The 23,823-nt window shown below is 31.5% G+C and overlaps 4 protein-coding genes across 6 annotated transcripts; 2 read left to right on the top strand and 2 right to left on the bottom strand.

Annotated features, from left to right (window-relative positions):
• Positions 1-3,210: 3,210 nt before the first annotated feature.
• LOC100801005 (stress-associated endoplasmic reticulum protein 2) lies at positions 3,211-5,341 on the top strand. The gene is made up of 3 exons (XM_003524851.3): positions 3,211-3,451; positions 3,988-4,144; positions 5,154-5,341. The coding sequence occupies exons 1-3, from the start codon at positions 3,449-3,451 to the stop codon at positions 5,198-5,200; spliced, it is 207 nt and encodes a 68-aa protein (XP_003524899.1). The 5' UTR covers positions 3,211-3,448; the 3' UTR covers positions 5,201-5,341.
• A 722-nt stretch (positions 5,342-6,063) lies between these two features.
• On the bottom strand, positions 6,064-9,996 carry LOC100800464 (F-box only protein 6-like). Of its 3 annotated transcripts, XR_414426.4 has the most exons (3): positions 9,765-9,995; positions 6,398-8,117; positions 6,064-6,330 (listed from the first exon to the last, which is right to left on the bottom strand). XR_414426.4 is itself a non-coding variant. In XM_041015218.1 (2 exons), exon 2 carries the CDS (start codon positions 8,030-8,032, stop codon positions 6,875-6,877), a length of 1,158 nt encoding a protein of 385 aa, XP_040871152.1. In that variant the 5' UTR covers positions 8,033-8,055; positions 9,765-9,996; the 3' UTR covers positions 6,064-6,874.
• Positions 9,997-14,007: 4,011 nt separating this feature from the next.
• LOC100799936 (glutamate-rich WD repeat-containing protein 1) lies at positions 14,008-18,818 on the top strand. The gene is made up of 13 exons (XM_006580058.4): positions 14,008-14,140; positions 14,351-14,427; positions 14,556-14,719; positions 14,994-15,072; positions 15,419-15,595; positions 15,689-15,787; positions 16,490-16,655; positions 16,765-16,871; positions 17,014-17,153; positions 17,238-17,310; positions 17,752-17,867; positions 18,213-18,330; positions 18,430-18,818. Exons 2-13 carry the CDS (start codon positions 14,380-14,382, stop codon positions 18,562-18,564), a joined length of 1,422 nt encoding a protein of 473 aa, XP_006580121.1. The 5' UTR covers positions 14,008-14,140; positions 14,351-14,379; the 3' UTR covers positions 18,565-18,818.
• A 2,080-nt stretch (positions 18,819-20,898) lies between these two features.
• Positions 20,899-23,499, bottom strand: LOC100799403 (non-specific lipid transfer protein GPI-anchored 1). The gene is made up of 2 exons (XM_003524848.5): positions 23,035-23,499; positions 20,899-21,338 (listed from the first exon to the last, which is right to left on the bottom strand). Exons 1-2 carry the CDS (start codon positions 23,387-23,389, stop codon positions 21,154-21,156), a joined length of 540 nt encoding a protein of 179 aa, XP_003524896.2. The 5' UTR covers positions 23,390-23,499; the 3' UTR covers positions 20,899-21,153.
• Between the last annotated feature and the right edge of the window lie 324 nt (positions 23,500-23,823).

The following is a 23,823-nucleotide window of genomic DNA, read 5'->3' as shown; positions in this document are numbered from 1 at the left end:
GTAATTAATCATATCATATTAATGGTACAAATTCTAGTCTGGAACCGTGTTTAAAAAATAGTATGAAGTATTCACATTAGTGGGGCTGGATTAGTTGAATGTGGGTTTTAAACATTTTTAAAAAGGACGTGTTGATGTTTATGCTTCCAAGACCCGCAAGATGATGAGTAGGGACATGCAGGGTGCTAATTTGGAAGAGGCGAGGTGAGATCAAATTCAGTAAGAAACCCCTTCAACGTGCTTTATCTCAGAAAGGTGCCACACCAAGGTTTTGAAAACCATATGATATATCACAAAAAGTTTAAAGCATCTACAATAAAATATTATTCACATATCTCAAAATAAAAATATTATTCACATTCCGTATAAATAAAATTATATAAACTTGTATCGTCGTTTTTTTTTAATTTTACATAAAGTCGTAAATCTTCAAATTGTCTTATTTGTAATGTATTTTTATTGAAGAAATGTTTACGAAGCGTTTTCTTTTAGGTAAAATGGAACGCAAAATGTTTCTGCAAGCCAGAGAAGATTCTTCGTTGCAATCATTGTTGCCCGATGCCTGTTGTAAAAGATAGTAAATAATTACATAATCCATAAAACAAAGGTATGAGTGGTGTACTGTAGATGCAATATAGTTTTATTATTGGTACTTAGTTGGTTTAGTTAGTTTTGAAAAAGTAATTACTTATTTTTTTATACTTTTTGGAGAGAGTTTAAAAAAGAAGAAAAATAATATTTTTTAATCTAAACCAAATCAAACACGTGCTTAATGTGAATGAAAGACTATAGTAGTAATTGACAAGTCAGGATTAAAACTTGTAAGTGTCAAAAGTAGAAAGCATAAACAATTAACAAGTGGTATATAAATTTATTTTTTTGGGGTCCGATGCGGGGGAGTTAAATAAATCGAACAAGTTTTTTGTTTTTTGTGCTTGTTTTTAGACTTGCTTCCATTAACAGAACTACACCGACCCGCCGAGATATTTGAAGAGCTCCAACTTTCCTTGTTGATTTTTTTTAACCACAACGCAGGTGCGATGAATTATTTTGTTAGCGATTATTTTTTATTAGAGAGTTTTGCTTGTTATTTTTAGCAAAATGTCTTCTCATACTTACGTGTTTCATTTATAACATTTAAACTTAAAATCTTATTTAAAAATCATTAAATTTATAGATAACTAATCTGAGATCATTCTAATTTAATTAGAGAGGTTGAATTCAAGTCTTGGATAGGTAATTGTTTTAAAAACTTAAAAGAAAATTTTTATCACTGATAATAGTCTTATCCAACCCGAACATGATTATTTTCAATAAAAAATACCTATAATCTAAAAAAATCTTATTTAAAAAATTTGAATCCAATTTTATTCCCACCAACATAATATTAGTACTTTCCTTCTTGAATTACTAGTATAATTTGTTATTAGATGACAAAACAAAATATTCTTTTATATTATTAATGAGTGTATATTTTTTTCCCAACATGAGGTCGTACTTTTTTAAATTTAATAATAAGCAGGATTATAAAGTTGAGTACAGTCTAGTAAGCCCAAAACTCCACAAAATGTCTTAAAATAAAATAAAAAAAATCTGGGCCTGAGATATCCCTCTAGTAAGCACTACCGTGGCCTGAATTGGTTTCATGGCATTTATTCTGAGCCTAGGAAATCCTTATTCAACGAGTATTTGAGGCCTTGTTGACCAAAATATTTCATACAAGGTTTTTTTTTTTTTTGGGTTTAGTAGCACAGTAGTTGAGGCATTAAACTTCCCAATGATATTCTAAGATATCTTAATAAGCTTTATCCTTTGGATCACTTATGAAACTAATAATCCTAGATCGGAGCTTAATTATTTTTAAAGTTCATCATCCTTCTCCAATAATATATTCTATGAGATCGAACCTAGATTTTTTTCTTCAAATTCAAATTTATTATCAACTAAATTGTATATCATTGGATAAGGTTTTTGATTTTTGATAAAGGAGAGATTTGACATCAAAAAATATAAATGAATAAAGGAGAGAAAAAATTATGTATACCTTGATGTTCATTTTGAGGCCACGTGATATTTCATATTTGATGTATGAATGAATTAATGTTTCAATTTTACTGTGTTCTAATAAAGGGATCATAGTACAAAGTATTTTACAATTGATGAAGAATAGAAAGATTGATAATCATGTGAGATAGGTTGCCACTCAACTTGGTGACTGACATAGATCAATTTGAACATTAGGCATTTATGATCGTAGAAGATTTTTTACCAGTCCAACAAATATGTCGGTGAATGCAGAGGAGCAAGGTCGAGTTGATAAAGGGCATCTTTATGTCTGGGTTGTTCGTAGAAGAATTTTTTTGTTTTCCAGTTTAAAAGATGTAAAAAGAAAAAGGCCTAATATTACTTTTAAAAAAGAATAAATTAATATTTTAGATAATTGATGATTAAATGGGTAGCATGTGTTTTTCGTTAATAGTGTCTACTGAAATAGTAAAACAAATAAATAATCAAGTTTTCTTAGATATTTGTGTAAAAATATTATATAGCATACGTAAATTAAATTATGCATTTACTTCTATATTATAAATTAGTATTTTACTTTGTATATTATACAGGATAATTGTTCATTTTTATATAATTGGAAGAAAATATATTGAAAATAGTACATGGTTAAGAATATCCTAATTGTATATATCTTTCAATCTATCTTTTTTTATTTTATTTTAAAATCAAAATTTGATATATATTTTTTAAAATGTAAATAATTAAAAAAAATTATACTATAATTTAAGTTATTCATTATAAATCTAAAATATAATTTATGTATTTAAATTTAAAGATATTAATTTATTATACAAAATAAACATTTGTCATTTGAGTTTAATTAAAATTATGAGATGTACTATCAAGTTAGCGTGATCCTGAACATACCTAAATAAATGATGTGAAAATGTTCCACAATTTTTTTTAATCAAGTTATACAAAAATGGTTTGCTGATGCTTATCATTTTCCCTTTCTGATAGTAACAAAACACCGCTCTAAGGTAAATTACGTACGTAAACTTCTTGTGTTGATGTTAGGTGAATAAATTATTATAATTTCGTAAAAAAAAAAAATGATTAACTTAACACGCCTAATTGGAGCCATCACGAAGACTTGTTCACGGAGTCCAATAAACTTACGCCGCGTGTCCCAGTGACATGGCATTGGCCAATCGGGAAGAAGCCGTGACGCTATTATCGGGGAGCCACTAAATTAAAAAATAAATAAATACTACTAGTGAAAGGGTGAAACAACGAAAAACCGTGTTTCACTCGGATCGCGCATTCACAAATAAGGTTGAAGAGGGCCCTGCCGGAAGAAGATAAATACCGTCTTTCATTTTCCGGCGATCTCTTTTTTCTTCCATCACCGTTTTCCGGCTATCCCTAATCCTTAACAGAAATGGTAATTCATTCATTCATTCTCTAACCCCCTCTGCTTCGTTGACTTTCACACTCTCGTTTTTTATCTTTAGTTTCTCTTTCTCCGTCTTGTTTTTGTGTTGCCGTCTTTGGTTTTTATTTTTTTTATTTTATTATCCGTGATATCTGATTTTTCGTGTTTGATATTTTCGAGGATGAAATTAGAATTTGAATTCACTCAATTGCTTAAATCTCTTTGGATTTTTGCAATTGGAATCAGGATGTTGTAAAAATTAGGTCAAATACTCAAATTATTAATTGATTCATGATTATAATGTTGTTGACTTAGGGGTTTTGTTGTTGTTATAGTTATTTATACATCGAATTAATTTCTGAATTTTGTGGTTATTAATTCTGATTGTGAAATGTTTCGTTAGCTTATGGATCGGATCTGGTGCCATCCAAATCCAATTGTGCCTTCCCTGTGTTATGCTATGCAACTCGTGTTGATTGGTTTTGTTTATTTGATTTTTGCAATGCTAATTGAAATTGCAATGTGGAAATTGTGGTTTTGTGTAGACGACATCAAGGCGCCTTGCGGACAGGAAGGTGGAGAAGTTTGAGAAAAACATCACCAAAAGAGGATTTGTGCCAGACACAACCACTAAAAAGGGGAAAGACTACCCTGTTGGCCCAGTGCTGCTCGGTTTCTTCGTCTTTGTTGTCATTGGATCATGTAAGAGAATCATTTCTACATCATCTTAATTATTCGTTTCTTTTGGTGGCAAAATGTTTTCTACTATTTTGTTTTCATTTTTAATTATAAAAAACGTGTGACTTCATGTGATTCACGTAACCAATCTGGTCTAGTCTAGTGAGATAAGGCTTTGTTGTTGTTGTTTTAATTACAAAAGAGCCACATTGTTTTTTGTTTGTTTTCTAATTTTAAAACTTTGTAGAAGAACCAGCAAAATCAACTTTTTTATTGTTTTTTGTGTTTAAGTGTTTGATAAACAAACTTTTTGAAAATACAAAACACGGTCAGATTTTTTTGTAACTGAAAAGGAAAACATAATATAAAAGCATAATCGTTTTCTCAAACTAAATGACCGTGATGTTTGTCTCTATTCCTGTCGTGGGTTTAAACATTTGTTGTTGACTGTATATATTTTAGCATACTCCAAAAGTTGGATGCTAATAAATGTTTTGACAACTTATCAGCTTATATCATTTCAGAAGAAAATAAGTAAGCAGCCAATTATTATATTGCTTCATATGTGATATGTCTTGTATTCCATAAAATGTTGGTGGTTAACACAACATCCATACGCCTTTATAGCCAAAGCACGTGAATACCTAATTTATGGTTGAAACCCTGAATTGAAGAGTAAATATTTTCTGATGGCCTCTGCCAAAAAAAAATGTGAAAATGATTTGGATTGCAATACTCGTTGAATCAAAATGGTGGGGTCTTGCATTCATAACAAAAATACTTTTGTTTGTTTATTTATGTGTATGCATGTGTCTAAAGGATTAGAGTTATAGAGCTGGTAGGGAAGGGTATGCTTTAGTGGAATTCGATCCAGGTTAAGCAATCCCTGGAAGGAATTGGTGTCGCTTGATCTATAGGCGATATATGTGCTAAGGAGTGTGTTAGATTGTATTTACCTTTCTTCCACCATTTGCATTTTCATAGCCGGTGCTTTCTAGTTCCATTGACTTATGTGTTCTCTTTTCTTGGACAGCTCTCTTCCAGATAATCAGGACAGCAACGAGTGGAGGCATGGCTTAAATGGAGCTTTATTTTGGATTGTGTCATCATCTCTTAGCCTCCTCGTAGAAAATGCTAATACTTCTCTACATGTACTGTACTTGTACTAGACCCGGTTCCTGTTCATGTTTTGATGAACTTTTATGGATTTTTAATTAAAAATACAACTATTGTTTGTCTTGTCTTTAATTTTACCGAAGGGAATGGGGGGACCTAATTACTTACGTTGGGGTGAATATTATAGTGCTTGCAAAAAGCCAAAGCTGCCCATGGTGGGGAGTGAGACTAAAGAGGTTTTTGAACCACCAAGACTGTTTTATTAATCCCTATTGTGTCATCACACAGGAGTTATCTGATTGAGTGATGGATTATAATGTGGTTCAACATTTAGAGTAAAATAAATAATATAAAATTAATTCACTTTAGAGAAGTCCATTTGAAAGGGTTTCAACTTTCAAAAGAAGATAATGTGAAATGAAAAACTCCATGATTCCTTTGAGAGCTATCTATTGGCCTGTTTGCTGACTTTGAAACGGGAGTTTCCATACAGTCAGTCTGACGCAGTTATCCCAAAGCACTAAAGATTATTTACTTTGTAATACAAACAGAATACTTGTCATCAACTCAATTTGAATTAAAAAAATGTAAACCACTTAAAGCATTATAAACTTTATGAAATGTTGCATCCCCTAATGCTAAGTTAAAGATTGAGTTTTTCATTTTTTTTCATCATAAACCACGTAAAGCATTATAAAGTCAAAATAATGTTTTTTAACTTTGCTCCATATAAGATTTGTTTATTTATATATATCGTTTTTCTTTATGATACCCTCAAAAGATAGCTTTTGTATTTTGGGGCCTGAACAAGTTGGCAACCTGAAACATTGAAAGAAATCACTCTTCTTCATCTTTTATGTTTTGACTAGCGAAACAAAGTTACTGTATCGAAATCTCTATTCAGCGATCAAACGCAAAATAAATTATCTGTATAGTGGTTGGTTCTTCGTTCCCACTGTCCGAAAATAGAGACAACAATCATAAGCCGTAAAATAATAAAGACCTTCACTTGAAGGGTGTACTACATTGAGTAGTTGGGGGGAGCCATCAAAATTGAAATCCCAGCTTCTTTCCCGTGTGACGCTGTAAGCAACCTGAGAAAAGCCACAGTTCGCACTTAGCAGACAGCAGTCATAACAACACAAATGTGGAAGAACACACCTTTTGAAGTCACAAATTTCAGTAGAAACATGATGTTATATATATGTAATGCAGGACTGCAAGAGCAACAAGGATTCAGCATGAGGCAGCCAAGTGACACCAGACTGCAAGGCCAGGTTGAGAACGTTTTAGGTTCTTCATATGCCTCTCCCCTGATTCACAAGGCTTCAATTCTAGTTGGTAGAGCCAACCCCAGTTTGGACCTTCCAGCTTGAAAACATGAATGATACTAGCTGGAATTAAACCTTCACAACATTCATATACAGGGAAAAGTCTTGAAAGCAAGTGATCGAGGTGCATGTTTGAGAGCATGAAAAATACATGAAGTACTACAAACCCATATCGTTTTCCATCTGCTTTGTTAACCAGCAATGAACATTATTTTTCCTACATCAGCCTCAATTACCAGCAAATTGCAAAGAACCTCATGTTTTGAGGGAAATATTCTCAGGCCATTGCTGTATTATACAAGCTAAATCAGGCCATTGCAGAGAGGCATGGATAAAATGCAGTACCATGTGCTATCCATTGCCGTTTTCTTCCATGTGGCACCAGACACCAAGGAACTTTCACCCATTCCCTACTTGCTATGTTGTAAGTAACCAATCGATTCATTTGTCTTGATCTCAAGGATAACATGAGCAAGTCTTTGTTTCCCAAGCAAGTCATTCTAACGTGCTTCCCATAAAAGTCCAAGCACCAGACGTTTGGCATTCTGTCAACCTCCTTCCACAAGAAAGTCATCTTCTGCAGCTCCCATATGCATATGCATGTGGCTGCATTCTTCGTGAGCAGCCCAACAAGCAATAGCCGGCCATCGCACTCGGCCAGCATGTGGTCAGTCAGATGCAATGGCGCTGGGATTATGTACTGTGTCCAAACCCCAGTTGCCATATCATACGAAACAATCCCTTTGGGATCTGAATGCATGAAGTACAGGGTGCTGTTAATAGAAACAGCGTGTGACCTAAAATTGAGTGACAGCGGCAGCTTAATATCTGAAGGCATTTTTTCTGGATGGCTCCAAGACTTTGTTAGGGAGTCATAAATTTCATATTCTCCATCACAACCCACCAATAGGATCTTGTAGCCAGCACCAGTTGAGTTCCCATTTACTGTCATTCCTACAGCATCACGAGCCCAAACCCTAACTGACCGAGCTGGTAACTCCTTTAAGGATTGAATCAATGGGTTACAAACATAGAAATTTTGATGATAAATGTCAAGAAAGCAAACTAGACCCCCTGCAGAAGCCACTGGTAAAACTATCAACTCTGCGGGCAGTGTTGATATAGTGGGATGGTACCACTTCTTCATAGAAGGGTCATACATGGCTCCAGAATTTGCATGTTCATGAGTTACAGTGTAAAACCATGGGTTTGCTTGTTTGACTTGAGCACAATGCAGAGAAAAACTTTGAGAAGACAGCAAGGAATTCCATCGCTGGCATACAGAGCGGAAGCGGAAAAATGTGGCAATGGGAAGTCGTGCAATCACAGGCTCAAATAGATCCTCAGGCAAATTTTTCCAAATTTGTTGTTCCATAGCTTCATCCCTGGAGGACCTTCCAGATGATTTTCCACAGCTCCTATCTCTTCGAGACTTCTTAGATGGATGCTTTAGAGGTTCCATCATCCTGGAACTTCCAGACTTTCCAGCTGCCATTACAAGGCCACAGAAGTCATCTACGGAGTAATCATCAATGTCAAAGAAGGAGAATCTGCGAAAAGGATGTTCAAATATATTCATATACTTCATTTAATTTATTAGTACTGTAGTAGAACAAAGATGCATAAAAGACCAGCACAATTCATTGGAAAAAAGCTCAAAATCAGACCATAAAATTAATGCAAAGATTGATATTTTATTCCAAAATAAGACTGACCCTACTGCATATTTCAAGGATCAAGAGGATATCCAATTATATCATCAAATTGAATGCATCAGCAATCCAAGGTGCTAAGTTGATGAGAAAGCTTTTCCTTTGTATAACACTAGGACAAAGACAAAATGCACAAAATCCAGACCATATGTTGTTTATCCAATAATGGTAGTCACACAGTTAGAACAGACACTTAAAGCATAAATGTTCAAATATGAATATATAAGATGAGATAGTAAAACCAACAATTTAGGGTGTGTTTGGGAGTGAGGTTTTGGAGGGAAAAGGAAGGATGGGCAAATTTTTTTAAAAAAATTAAGAGAGTTATATAAAATGTATAAAAATAAATCAAAGATCAGGACATAAAATTTATGTTAATTTGTTATTTAATTTCATTTATTTTCAAAAACTATCCAATAAGAGAATATTTTATAAGAAATGAAAATTTTGCTTTCCTTCCCTTTCCCTCCAAAACCCAACTCACAATCATACCCATAGAAGTTAGGGATTTTTAGTAGCCAGTTAATGAGGAAATAATAAATGGGCATGTCAGACTGTGATCTTTGCAAGGATTGCTTCTAGCCAAGTTTGACAATTTGATGTTAAGCACATTAAAGCACTGTTCCCATCTCCTTGTCGTGCAAAAGAAAACGGATTTTATACATAAGGACCAAGGTGATCCATCCCTTCTTAACAAGCATTCTTCAGAAAGCTTACAATCAAGTATTATCAATATTTTACACTGTGATTAACATACAGGCATGCACACCCTGACAGCTTTGAGAGTGGACCTAGTGATGATAACTTGCCTGTGTTGTTAAAGCAAAGAAATTGCCTCTAACCTTAATAGAAAATGGTTGTATTGTTCTTACTTGTGTTTCTCTACATGTTTCTAAATCATCATATTTTTTTAATCTGTGTCTGAATCAAATCCACCTCTCTTTTTTTATGCCAAAATTTGATGTAAACCTACTCAAACTACCCTGAGAACAATGAGACTTCCCAAGTTCAGAACACACGCAACAATGTGCAAAAACCATCAAATTGTACCAGTTAACTTTCTCTATGACAAAAAGAACAAAATGAAGCACATGGGAAACCAAGGGCCAAGTCATCTTCGTAAGTTTCACAATTTATGCTCTAATTACAGATAATTAATCATGTAACAACACACACAAAACAAGACAACCAACAGAAAATCTAACATCTAGGTTATGCTTTCAGGAAGCATGTGGTTAATGATTGCACATTTCAGAGCAGAAACAAACTAACTAACCAACCAACCAACTCCGTTAACAAAAATAGGATCAACCTTGTTATGGTTTATGAACGAAGGAGGTTCACAAAAACATAAAAGAAAACAAAAAGTAAAGTGTTGAGAAAAAGACAGCATCCTGAGTCCAAACAAAACAGGTGGAGAGAAAAAAAAACATTTTTTAGGAAAAAAAATGCATTGGAAGTAAATCTAGGAGAAAGGAGGGGGACCTGGGGAGTTGATGAGAGACTGGAGGGTGAAGGGTAAAAGGAGGAGAAAGAGAGTGAGAGAAATGGTGAAGGTGAAGGTGAAGGTGAGTGATGAGCATGGCAAGCCCTTCTTCTTCTTCCATGCCCCCAACCCAACTCAATTCTCCTTTGTGTAAAAACCTCTCTCTCTCTCTCCTTGTTACCCGCTCTTCATTTTCCACGTTGCCTACCACACAGGACGGAGTTTTACTCACCCACCCGTGCCCCACTGTTTTTTTTTTTAACCATTGATATGAAATATTCATCACTTTGTCAATATTTCATGAAATCTGATTAATTGTTCACCTTTAATAAAAAAAAAATCCTTCTAACTACTTTTTTCCCATTTATAGCTCAAATCTGCTTTTAAAAAAAATAAATCTGGTAGCATTTCCACCAATGATTTGTTTTCCTTGCACCACTTTAACTACATTTTGGTTACAAATTACATATTGGTAAAAAGTAAAAAAAAAATTACCATTTATTCTTTTGAAGGGTTTTTTTTTACATTTATACGTATAAAGTATAAGTACAAATCTCTTATGTGTTGTTTAATTTATCTATGTTATTTAATGTGAGATTTATTTATTTATTTATACACTTGACACTCTTAAAAAATGCACACTATTTTTTTTATGCGGGTCGAGGATCAAGTACACACTATTTTTTAGAGTTTAATTATTATATACGCTCAATATAAAATTTCTTCTTTTATCAACCAATGATGATTTATAATACGTGTGACTTTTAAATTGATTCGAATGAAATTTAAACTTTTTTAAAAACGTTGATATTTTATAATTAGTTGATAGTGTAAAGAATTTTTACTTTCTTGACATATCAATTAAATCATTTTGTAACCTGTACATTAAAACGTCGCATTAATTACTGCTTACCAACAGCCATAAATTTTACATTGGCATTGCAAAAGGGAGTGAGAAGCGTGAGACATGATAATGCAATGTGTTATGTGTCCTTGAGAGTTTCTTGCACGCACACGGGATGATTAGTCTGAATGTGAATGATGATTTTGTTAGGTTTACGAAAAAGGCCCTCCAAAACTAATCGATGCCATTTTCCACTCATTTCTCATAAGTGGCATGCAATGAGTAACATTGTGGCAACGAGTTGTTGTAATTATGGTTTCCCAGCTTTCACTCGTTTCTTTAATAGCTATTCATCCCACTTTAATTTTGGAAAAATAATTGATTTTCAGATGATACCAAAATCCTACTATTAGTGTGATCTCTTTGATTTCTTGGTTAAAAAAACCTCTATAGAGGGAGAAGATGGACTTACGGTTAGAGAATTTTAAATGGGGGTAATAAACCTGTGTTTTATGTTGTGAAAAATATGATGATTATCACTTTTGTTGTTTGCTTATATTTGACACTAATTTTACTGTCGAATAAAAAATAAATGTAACAAAAATGAATTGAATTTTTTTATCAGCCCATCATTTTTAATGAATTGAGTTACATGTATTTACTTGAAGCTCACCTAGCATGACATGTTAGGGTAGGGGTAGGACGCACAAGGTGGTAGGTTGACACGTTAACATCAAGTAGTTTTTCTTAATATTTTTTCCTTATTTATGAAGTTTTCCAAAAGTTTCAATAGAAACCTAATTTTCCTTATTTTTCATTGTTTTTTTTTTACTAATCACAAGTATTATTCTAATTTCAAGTCAGTTGATATCGTTTGAGTCAACGGATATTATCTATTTTGGTGTTTGATGATATTATCATAATTTTATCTTTTTTTAAATTTACTTTGGTGGATTGGATAAGAAAAATATTATAAAACGATCTAGTTCTTCTCTAGATTATATTGAAAGATCCCAGATATCGTATGTGTCTCTCTCTCCTAATGGATTCCTCCCGTAAATGATGAGGATATTTTTCTGTTATAAAACATCTTCTCAGCTTGGATTCAATCATGGATACTATAAAATATAAATCCTGAGCATGGTTGGAAGCTAGAATTTCTGCATATCAGTACTACTTTTTCCGAATGGTACTCTAATCCACTAGCTTGTTTGCAATGTTTACAATTATGACCACTTAATAATCTAGTGGTATGTGATGTTTCGTGTGATGCTTTTTGGTGGGATATACATGTTATTGAGTAATTGCGCAAAGACATTTTAGTCCCAGGTATGGGCAAAGGAGAAGGGAACGGTAATGTCAAAATTGTGGGAATAGATGTAATGAGGGACTTTTTATGCAGGAAAATATAACGGGGCTTTATTTGTAATAGTTATACAACATGTAATGATCTTTCATATTTGTGGTACCCTGTTAATAATATTTTTTTTTTGGCCGACAAAAAAGTTATATTTAATCAATGAATCCTGAATAATGTGAGATTTTTGTATGTTCCTCTCAATTGAGGCTAAGGACAAAAGTAACTTAAATTTTCATTTTAACATTAGTGTTTCGACCTTAAGTTCGCTGATGTTATTAAGAGTTATTATATTTGAGTTATTATCTATTTTGATGTCAAATAACTTCATCAATGATTTTGTTCTTATTAGAGGATATCTTAGTATGATTGAGCAAAAATAGTATTTATAAATTATCTTTAATCTTATAAGTGAAGATTAAAATTTCAAACAGAGATATCAATCATGGATTATTTTCATTTATAAATACACTAACAACTTATTAAGTTACTTTCACTTTCCTCAAAAATACAGATATGACATTAATACATTCATCTTAAGAAAAAATCATATCAAACCAAAGTAGTTAAATACTAAAAAAATCTAAAGCTTCTTTTACCTTGTTAGGTTTCAAAGCTTGGGTTTTTTCCTAAGAAGAGGAAAGGGAAGGAAGACATTTAAGTCCAAGGGAGGAATTTTCATCTATTCCACCAATCCTTTAACACCATATGATTCCTTTTTAAGCAAATTTCATATCAAACCAAGAGTAATCAAATACAAAAAAGCTAAAGCTTTCATTACCTTGTTAGGTTTCAAGGTTGGATTTTTCTAAGGAACAAAAGAAAAAGAAGACATTTGAGTTCAAAAGAAAAGTAAGATTTATAAGACTAATTTGGTGATTAAAGGAAGGAAGAAAATAAAAAAGACCGTGAATTCGAATATCTTTCATTATTAAAAACTAACAATTAACATTTGTTAATAAAATAAACAAGAAATCATTTTCCAAACAAAATCCCAATTAGATTTTTGAACAATGAATTTTCCATAAGGATGGATAATGAAATGATAAGAGGAGAAGATGAAGAAAATCTTCCTCAATGAAAACGAGTGAGATTGAAAGAAAAATAAAATAATTATTCATTTTTTTATGTGATGAAAGATTTTAAGAGAATTTGAAATTTCTTAAAAATCATTTTAATAATAATTATTTTTCCAACTCCTCTTAGAGTACAAAATATAAGATCCAACATAAAATAATCCATAACATATAAACAACAAAAAAACGTATATGTTTACATTATATTTTTCAAAAGATGAACTTAAATTTATTTTTTCTTGCAATTCAAATCAAAACACTTAGTCACATATAAAGAAAATATCACGATGCTACATAGGAGAAAATAAAAATAAAATACTTGAATCACAATACATTAATTTTATTGAATAATGTATGAAAAATTAAACTTTGAAAATTAAATTTAAATTGAAAGTAATTAAGATGAGAATAATCTTATCTTTTAAAAAAAAAAAATCCTAATCACCTCTTTTTTAAGGGCTCTCTTGATCATCTTAAATTTTATTATTTTTTTAAATATTTTATTTTTTATTTTAATCACCTGTATCTTTTAATTTTTTTATCTGTATCTTTAAATTGAATTTAATATCTATAATAGGAATTATGAATGATTAAATATAATTTATATATTTAAAAATATATTTTTTTATAAATTTTATTTATACATTAAAAATATTTATTTATTATTAATTTTAGGTTTTTTAGTTCTTGTAATTTTTTAAAAAAATTTACCCTTGTAAAATTATTTTTTTAATTTTAAATTTTTTCGAATTTTATTTGCTTTAATTTTTTTTATAAAACTTTAAATAACGCTTTATTTCATCGTCTAAAATATTATCCAAAGTATTTTAAGATTGAAAGATAAAAAAAATATGATTTACAGGAATTAAAAAAAAATCTTATAAGAAAAAAAATAAAATTATTAGATTGTAAGGACAAAAAAAATATTTAAAACCTTAATCTTATAAAAATAAACATTAAAATAATAGTAAAAAAAAACCTTATTTGAAACACTAGTTAAGCCCTACGACGGCATCGACCAACATTAACCCCTAAAACCCCATTCGGTGGTGGCTCAAGCCAGACAGCGTGCGTCTCTGCGACTAATAGCTACAGCAGGTATGTCTTCTGCGCCAATGGTTACTCTGTTCTTCACTTTTTGGCCTGTTTCTGGCACACACAAGTTTAGCTTCGTTTATTTAGTGATAGTCAATAGTAGAACACCTTATGAACTATGATTTGGACTCGTTATGCTGGTTTTTAGAATTTGACCTAACAAGTTGTTATGCGATTCCTTTATAATCCATTGACTTATTCATCTTCCCTCAGTTTTCCCAACTCCGAACTTATCGAAGAAGATGACTCGCGGCATAAAACACCGTCAGAAAGCCAAGAGCAAGAAGAAGGTTCAACCTCGTACCCTTTTCAATGTTTTCTATTATAATAACCTCACTTCATTATGGTTTTTTGTTGGCACCTCTCTTTTTTTTTTTTATAAAATTTTGTTTAAATTTATGGGCCAAAAAAAATTCAGGTCTCGAAGAAAGAGAGTGGGTCTTCTTCATCTTTGGCGCCAGAAATTCCCGCGAAGGTGTGGCAACCGGGTGTGGATAAGTTGGAGGAAGGTGAAGAGCTTCAGTGTGATCCTTCTGCTTACAATTCTCTTCATGCCTTTCACATTGGATGGCCATGTTTGAGGTATTTTCATTCATGGCCTTTTTTTGTTCTTGTCATTTGTTTTCTGTTTTTCTATTTGGCTCCACAGAAAGAGGAAAGAGAACAAAACTTTGAGCTTTTTTGATAGACAAACCTGTTTGTTTTTGCTGGTATTGTTATTATTAATAATGATAGGATCATATGTTGCTATGTGAAGTTCCTTTGGCATTGGCATTTTTATTGGGAACTTGCTTTATTTCTGCGTAGTATCAGTAATCTTCAAGTTATTATAAATACATTTTGGGGCTTTTGACAGCTTTGATATTTTACGTGACTCTTTGGGCTTGGTTCGAAAAGAATTTCCCCACACTGTATATTTCATGGCAGGGACTCAGGTCAGTGTTGTTTCATATATATATATATATATATATTTATGTTTTTTTTTTAGGATGTTTCATTAATCAAATCGGAGGTGGTTCGTGGTTTCATGAGAAATGATAATGAATATTAGGCTTTGTAGACAAATATTCACTAGAGAAATTTCCCTTTAAAGGGATTTTGAGTCTTGAATACAGTTCTTTCCTTTTTTATTTATTATAACCGGTAATTATCTCAAGAAAAGTTAACTCCTAGCAGCTCATAGTTATGTTGTCCACTTGCTTTGCTTCCTTTGTTTTTCTCCATTCTACTTCTTTTGATCAACAAAGTCATGTTATGACAATGCATGTGCATGTGCCACAGGCAGAGAAACCTTCTTGGAATTCTATTGGAATTTTTAAAGTATCAAATATTACTGGAAAGAGACGTGAGCCGGTGCCTAAACTTGGAACTGATGACACTGAAATGGATGGTGAGGATAGTGACAGTGACGATGATAGTGAGGATGAAGAAGGTGGTGCTCAGGGTCCCAGTTTGCAGGCAACTTCCTCTTCATTTGAGTTTTTATTGTTTCATTTCTTGACTGCTTCAAATCCGATGGTACTAACATTTTGATTCTTTTCGCATCTACAGTTGCGGAAGGTTGCTCACCAAGGATGTGTCAACCGTATACGCTCTATGCCACAAAATCCCCATATATGTGCAGCTTGGGCCGATACCGGTCATGTACAGGTCAGACTTTTCAACCATGTGATTTAGTTTTCTAATTTGACAAAAAAAGACAAAAATCTATTTATTTTTACTAGGATTGGGAGGTTATGATTTTATATAACAAAAAAAGACAAAAATCTATTTATTTTGACTGTATGTGACTTGAGGTTAGCGGATGACAGAATCTGTAAGATCAAACTGTCCATAAAATGGGGTGGAAAATATTTAAATACACAATTGTGGTGGCAAGCTTTTACTGCATTGGTTATTATTATGCTCTTACACATTGCAGACTTTAAATTTGAAACAAATGGATTTGTAAAACTATGGCTTGACTTCATAAATTTTTTATTTTTTTTCAAATAAGGTTAAGTTTGTTTAGTGTTTGTTGAATAAATTAATTAAGACTGCCGGCCTCTTTCTTTGGCTCTGTAACAGTTTGGGCTACAATACTTCTGATAAAACTTCAAATGAGTAACTATTAGGATTAGGTATGATAAATTGTAGCTCAGGTATAGTTTACTCTTAGATACAGATGTGGTTACCCGGTTCTAAGCATTGTAACATTTAAATTTCTTAAATTCTTAAATTATTAGCAGCGGTTAAGGTTAAACAATGTGGAGTGTATTTTTCTCCATCTTCTATTTCAATCAAAGTTAAATACTGTTTTAACCCATGCCTTCTATTTAGTATACAGTCTGATACTTGAGAATCAATTTGTAGGTCTGGGACCTCAACTCTCACCTCAATGCTCTAGCTGAGAGTGAAACAGAAGGTGTCCAAGGAGTTGCTGCAGTTTTTAATCAGGACCCATTGTATAAATTTAAACACAAAGATGAAGGTTATGCTATAGACTGGAGTCCTCTTGTTCCTGGAAGGCTTGCATCTGGTAATCTTTAGTTATATCTTTTTCAGTTTAGCTATGTCTTCCCCTGGCATGTCTCCGTACTTGGTGATCACAGATATATGAAGCTTGACAATGATCTTCATTTTTGAAGGGGATTGCAATAATTGCATTTATCTGTGGGAGCCTACATCTGCTGGAACATGGAACGTTGATAATGCTCCATTTACTGGACATACTGCTAGTGTTGAAGATCTGCAAGTATGTTTACTAATATGCAAAGCAATAGTTGCTCTTCTTGTAGTTTCAGTATAGTATATTTTGTTCCGTACACTCTAATATTACTAGTTTATCCTTATTTTTAAATCTAATTAGATTTTTAATGTTCAATTAATCCCTGCAGTGGAGCCCTACAGAACCTGACGTTTTTGCTTCTTGTTCCGTGGATGGAAACATTGCAATATGGGATACCCGTTTGGGGAAGTCACCAGCTGCATCTTTTAAGGCACATAATGCTGATGTGAATGTAATGTCATGGAACAGGTATTAATACATTAATTCTATGGTGTTCCATCAACTGCTATTCTAGATCTCTTCATCACTTTGTTCTTATATTATACTGAGCAGGTTGGCTAGTTGTATGTTGGCCTCTGGGAGTGATGATGGGACTATTTCTATTCGTGATCTCAGACTGCTCAAGGTACAAGTTGACTTCGTAAAGAATAAAACGATAGTAAACATGCTTCATTTATAACAGGAAGGTTACTGTGTGCATGTGATGTTCTCTCATGTCAATGGTGTTTCAAATTATGTCATATCCAGCTTCAATTTTTTTTTTTTCATTTTATTTTCCTGGTGTCCCAGTAGGCATACTACATCGAATTTGTAAAGCTGTCTGATATGAGTTTCTTTTTCCCTTGTTTCATTATCACATCCTTCTTTTACCATTCATGTGCAAATCAAGTGCCTATAAATCCATGCATGAAGGAACTTCTAGATGCATTATGGTGAAGAACTATTATAGTATTATTGCATTATTATGATTTAGAAAGTAACTTTCACATTGTCTGATTTTTTTCTGCTTATTAATTTACTTTTGTTATTAAAGCTGATATGACAAGTGCATTATTTTTGTGGGCAGGAAGGAGATTCTGTGGTAGCACATTTCGAATATCACAAGCACCCAATCACATCCATTGAGTGGAGTCCACATGAAGCCTCTTCATTAGCAGTTTCTTCATCTGATAATCAGCTTACGTAAGTAAAGGATATTGATAGCATTATCTGCTGAATTATTTTTTGCTTTTATACTGTTAATAGAGACTTAGTGGTAAAAGGTCTATCTTTACACTTATACATGACGCTGAACTTTATGGCATCTTCTGATCCAAATAGTGAAAAAGAATTCACATGAGTGTAAAGGACTGCTGTTATTTTATAATTAACTCTTTGCATTGCTAGTTGTAGCCTTGTTGGGTCTTTTTTTTTGTCTGATCCTTCCCCAGAACCTACATGCGCATGAGCTTCATAGCACCACTGCTCCTTTTTTCTTTGTTATTTATGTATTTGGGATTTGACAAGTTTTGTAACCTTTCTCCACAGTATATGGGACCTTTCTTTAGAAAAGGATGAGGAAGAGGAGGCTGAATTTAAAGCTAAAACCAAAGAACAAGTTAATGCCCCTGAAGATTTGCCTCCCCAACTTTTGTTTATTCACCAGGTATGTCCAAATGCTCCTCCACTCTATTTATCTGAATGTTGGAATAAGACTCCCTGATTAATTGTGTTCATTCGTTTATTTTGCCTTGAATTAAAACAGGGACAAAAAGACCTGAAGGAACTACATTGGCATGCGCAGATTCCTGGAATGATTGTTTCTACCGCTGCCGATGGATTCAACATTCTTATGCCTTCAAATATTCAGAGCACACTGCCATCAGATGGTGCTGTATAAAAGGCACCCCCGCTAAGTTTTCAAGCAAACCATTTCGTGAATCTACTTGAATGTTGAAGAAAGTTTCCTACTGTAACTTTTTTCTTTTTGGTTCCTTTTGTTTTCTTCTTGGTCCGTGCTTCAAGTTTTGTGGATTATCTGGTTAGCTTGGTATTCTTCGCTTGATTTTGAATGCAATTTTCGTGTATGCCTTCTTAACTAAGTCATGCAGACCAAAAGTAAAATGGGAACAAACCTGCTAGTTTAGCCAAAAATTTATTTATGTGCTCGTCATAATTTCATTATTTCGGTAAGTTAACTAGCGCGTTTACCATTCATTGGATTTTAAATTTTAATGTCAACTTGCCCAATTCATATATTGATATAAAATCCAGGTTCGTTGAATGTTAACATTGATTAGGGGGCATTGTTGCTTTTGTCAAGTTCAAATAAAGTCACTATTCACCAATATTGTTGGGTATATTGTTATTAAGGTCATAAGTGAATAATATATTGGGTCTTGTGTATGGTATCACATGATGAGTTTAGTCTCAATATCTCGTACGGTCATGTTTGCATATACTCAGGTCTGTTTGGTGGTTGAATAAATTATTTACTTTGTTTTCTATTAGCAAAGGTTAGTTATTAATATTATTAGTTTTGTTTTATTGTATAGGATGTTCACATTCAAATCGATTTAAAATAAAAATTAAAACCTGTTAAAAAAATTTGAAAATTAAATCAAATCCATTTTATTTTGGATTTGTTTGGATATTTTTTTTAAACCGATTGGTTTGGTTTGGATTGCTGTTTGTATTTTTGAAATCAAACTAAATTACAACACTTATTAATAATTATATTACTAATTATATTACTAATTATATTACTTTAGTGTTGTGTATAATATTTTGTTTTTTAGATGATTTTTTTAAGATGTGTTTGATTTAAAATGGATGAAAATTTGATAAATTTTTATTGTAAAAGATTTAACATTATAATAAGTTTTATAGATTGTTATCAATAATTTTTATAATGTAATTTAATTTAAAAAATGAAAAAATATATAAATTTTAATAAAATATTTTAATAAAAATTACAAAAATTAAACCGAATCGAAACATAAAATATTGGTTTAGTTTAATTTGAACTTTATTTTAAATAAAAATAAAACTGAATCATATATGTTTTATAAGTTTGATTTGAGTATTTTTTTATAAATAACCGATTCCTTGAATACTCTACTATTATCTATCCTATTGGTGTGTTAGTATAATGCTGAGGGGAGCTGAATTAGGAATAAGATTGGATAATTTTTTTGGATAATTATGCTATTTAATGTGAAGTATCTATTAGAATTACTGATGATTAGTCTCGTTAAGAAGACATAATTTGATCACTTTTAGTGGAGTTTGCGTTTTTTTTATTTTATACAAAGAATATTTAATTTTTTTAATAACTTAAAAATGCGCTAGAGTAAACATTCTTTACGTTATCATCTAATTGCATAATGTAATGTATTGAAAGTTGTTTGCTTTCATAATAAATATTTTAACAAGATCATGAAATAATTTTTCATTGAATGACAGTATAAATTTTTATTAAACTCTTTTATTTAAAATATTTGACACTTATAAATGTTATAAATAAAGTTTGTTTGACGTTATAATTTATTTGTTTTGAAATCAATACTTTAATAAAATTATTTATTGGTGGAATAGTAAAACTTGTTAATTTAGTTATTTTATAATTTTGTAACTGAAAATTTTTAATTGATAGAAATAATTTTTCTCCTTAAGATTATATTATTTTAATATAATACACACTTTCATAGAAAATATTAATTACATTTAAAATAATTATTTTTCATAAAATCACTTTTATGAAAAAAGTTAAAATGTAATTGTAAATTTATGTAAATGTTTGTATGAGATATTAATAAAATATTACTCTAATATATAGAAGAAAAAAACCCAACACCAAAAGTCTATTGCACGTAGCAATTAATATTTTACAAATGCTGTAGTATGTTATTCTAATATACTTTTAATATTAGAAAAAAGAAAATCCAGCACCAAAAGTTCATCCCATGATCCCACATAACAATAGTTATTAAATGACAAAGCTTATCAGTACGCTTTAAATAGTGCAGGAGTTACTCCTATCTGTCTTTAGTAGCTGGATGGTGGGAATAATTACATGGAGGAGTAGATATAGATAGATATAATAGTAGATATTTTTATGCAGAGTAAATAGATAAGTATTAGATATTAGATAGATGTAAAAATTAAACTAATGAGTGAGTGACGGACGATAAGCATAACATAAGGCAGTTCGAAATGTACAACCTAAAACAAATTAAAACACAACAGTCCTTGATTTTCAATAGTCTAGCATGTGGAAAAGAAGTCCATACAAATTAAGATAATTATTAACTAATAAAGACAACATAACAAGATGTTGCAGACGCAAATCAGTTAATTCTATATATGCTGCAACCTGCAAAGTAATTAAAATCCACCCATCCATGAGTAGGAAAACAACTACCACGGCTACTTTCATTTAAAGTGGTGCCTATCTGTTACTTCGTGAGTCATTAATTGAAGGCACCCATCACGAACCTATTGGAATCATGACGAGGAGAACAGCTATTAGGTCTGCAACGAGAACAGGTCTAAGCATGTTTCCATAAGAGCCCTTGTGGATTTCTTCTGAGACTGTTGAAGCTGAATTCGTTTTCAACGAACCATTTCTGAAGATAGCAGCGTCAGCGGAGTTTGGAGATAGACCCAGAAGCTCTGCCATCAAATCAAATGTGTCCCATTTTCATCATTTCAACAAAAATAACTTATTTTATGTTAAAAATGTAAAATTACAAAATAATATGTTTTGAAAAATTAAATTTTATATTTTTTTTAGAAAAGTAGACATGTATTTTCTTTTTGGTGAATGTACAATTGATTTCTAAATTTATTTATAATATTTCTTCCGGTTAGTCAATCACATTAATAATTACAACCACAAATTTTAATGTACTACTCTTATTCATTTATTTCTGTAAATTCCTTTTCACCTATATTAAATAATACCTAATACATTTTCTATGCTTAATTTTTTTATAAAATAATAACATTGTCGTTTACAGAGTAAATAAATAAAAAATCATCGTTCTTATTATAAAATTTAACAAAATTAATATACACAATAGTTGATTGAATGATAGTCTAAATAAGAAAATTTTATAATGTGATCAATGTAGTATTATATATATATATATATACATTATCATCCAATTATAAAATTTTATTTTATATTTGATAGTTTAATTAAATTTTACACTAATAATATTAAAACCTATACCCAAATTTATTAACACTTCGATAATTTTATTAACTTTTACAATCTGATTTAATAAAATTAGATTTAAATATATTTTTTAAATTAATAAATATTTGATTTTTGTGTTTGTTCCTGGATAAATTTTTATTTTGTATTGATTTTCTAATAAAATCACATTTTTATTTTTGATCATTCAAACTTGTTTTTAATCCTTGATAAATTAGTAAATTTTGTATTTGTTCTCTCATAAATTTCTTTCATTTGTTATTAGTCGAGACTAAAGCAAAATTTACTAATTTATTAGAAGTTAAATATAAAATTCACTAATTTATCATGGACTAAAACAAAATATCAAAGATAAAAAAAAGTATTATTTTATTATGGACTCAATGCACAAAAATTTATTAAAAAACAAATATAAAAATTGAGTATTTATTAGGAATAAAAAATATATTTAAACCATAAAATTATTATAATTTTATTTAAAATTTCTGTTGACATGGATTGACTACATGCTAATATTTTTACATTTAATGTAAAAATAGTAATTAATAATATTTTTAGGATTTTTTAATATATTGTTTTTAAGTCAAACTCAAACTTCATTTTGCAAGTGTCTTTTTTCGTTTGAAGGTCAGAGTAGGAGAATTACTATACATGTAATCTGAAACTAGCGTGATAATGGTTTCTATCGATTTCTATTGATATGCAATTAACTTTTTCAATTTATAAAAATAACAAAATTCAAATACATAATATCAGGTGAATTAGATTAATGGGTGAAATCATGGTTACTTGGATCATACAATAAATTCTCCAATAAAGTTGGACTTGCGCTAATTATTAAGTGACTCGGTTCTTTTTAAGTAAGTTAGATTTGGAGTATGAGCTAGTAGTTGGCAAGTGAATGAAGCACTCGTTAATAAGGATATGGTTAACCAGAATGCTTAGTTAAAAAATTAAAAAGAAAAAATATTTATTATAAAAATTAAATGAAATTCCAAAAAAAAAAAATATGAATCACAATAAAAAAAAAACTTTTTTTAAAAAAAGTGTTTGAGTGAATATTGTAAGATTAGTGATTAACAAAGACATTATTAGCTGGTAATTATTAAAGTTAAAGAGGAGTAGTGAGTTATGGTGGGATGGACATACTAGGACAGTTGGTGGTGCTGGCATTCTTCAAGTTACAAGCAGAAGGTAGCTGAAGCAGCCTAGCCTCTTGTATGCCCATATTTTTCACCTCCGGACTACCCTTGTGAGTCTGTTGGATCGCAAAGCACAGGCACTCCGGGTCGCTCTTCTTTATCTCCGACGTCGCCTCGCAGCAGTCCTTGGTCGGAACCGCCGCCTGCCCCGTCGCGAAGTTCAGGCACGGCAGCACTTTCTGAACCAGCAGGTTGCACTTCGCCGCCAAATCCGCTCCCTCCGACTCCCCGACAGCCAACAGAAAGAGGCACAGCCACACTGACCCTACTACTACTCTCATTTTCTGCTGCTTCAACTTCATTGGTAAGTTTAGTTTTGCTTGTTTGGTTTGAGTGTTTATTATGATCGATCTCAAGAAGTGTAGTACTACGTCTCTCTATAATGAATGCTGGCACAGTTGTCGTTCTGTGAAGTGGGAAAGGTGGGTGGTCTTCTTCTCTCCATTTAATGTTCAAGATCATTTTTTTTTTGTAAAATTAGAGCTACTATATTTCTACATGGTAATGGTAGTGTACCTAAATGGGTATTTGAGTTTATATGGTAGTAGCTTCTTAAATATACTACGCATAATAGAACGTTGGAAACTTGAAATGTTTGAACTATACTATCAGTGAAGAGATATAATTACTTAGGCCAGGGCCGGCCCTGCTGCCCTAGTTTGGAGCCCACGAGAAGAAGGGCCAAAAATTTAAAAGTTTATACTTTTAAAAGGTAATCAGGCATTTTTATTCTCAT

Source organism: Glycine max, chromosome 5 (genome assembly GCF_000004515.6).
Source record: "Glycine max cultivar Williams 82 chromosome 5, Glycine_max_v4.0, whole genome shotgun sequence".
In the NCBI taxonomy this organism is placed as follows: Eukaryota; Viridiplantae; Streptophyta; class Magnoliopsida; order Fabales; family Fabaceae; genus Glycine; species Glycine max.
The sequence above is the reverse complement of the archived record's forward strand: the minus strand, read 5'-3'. Positions and strand labels throughout refer to the sequence as shown.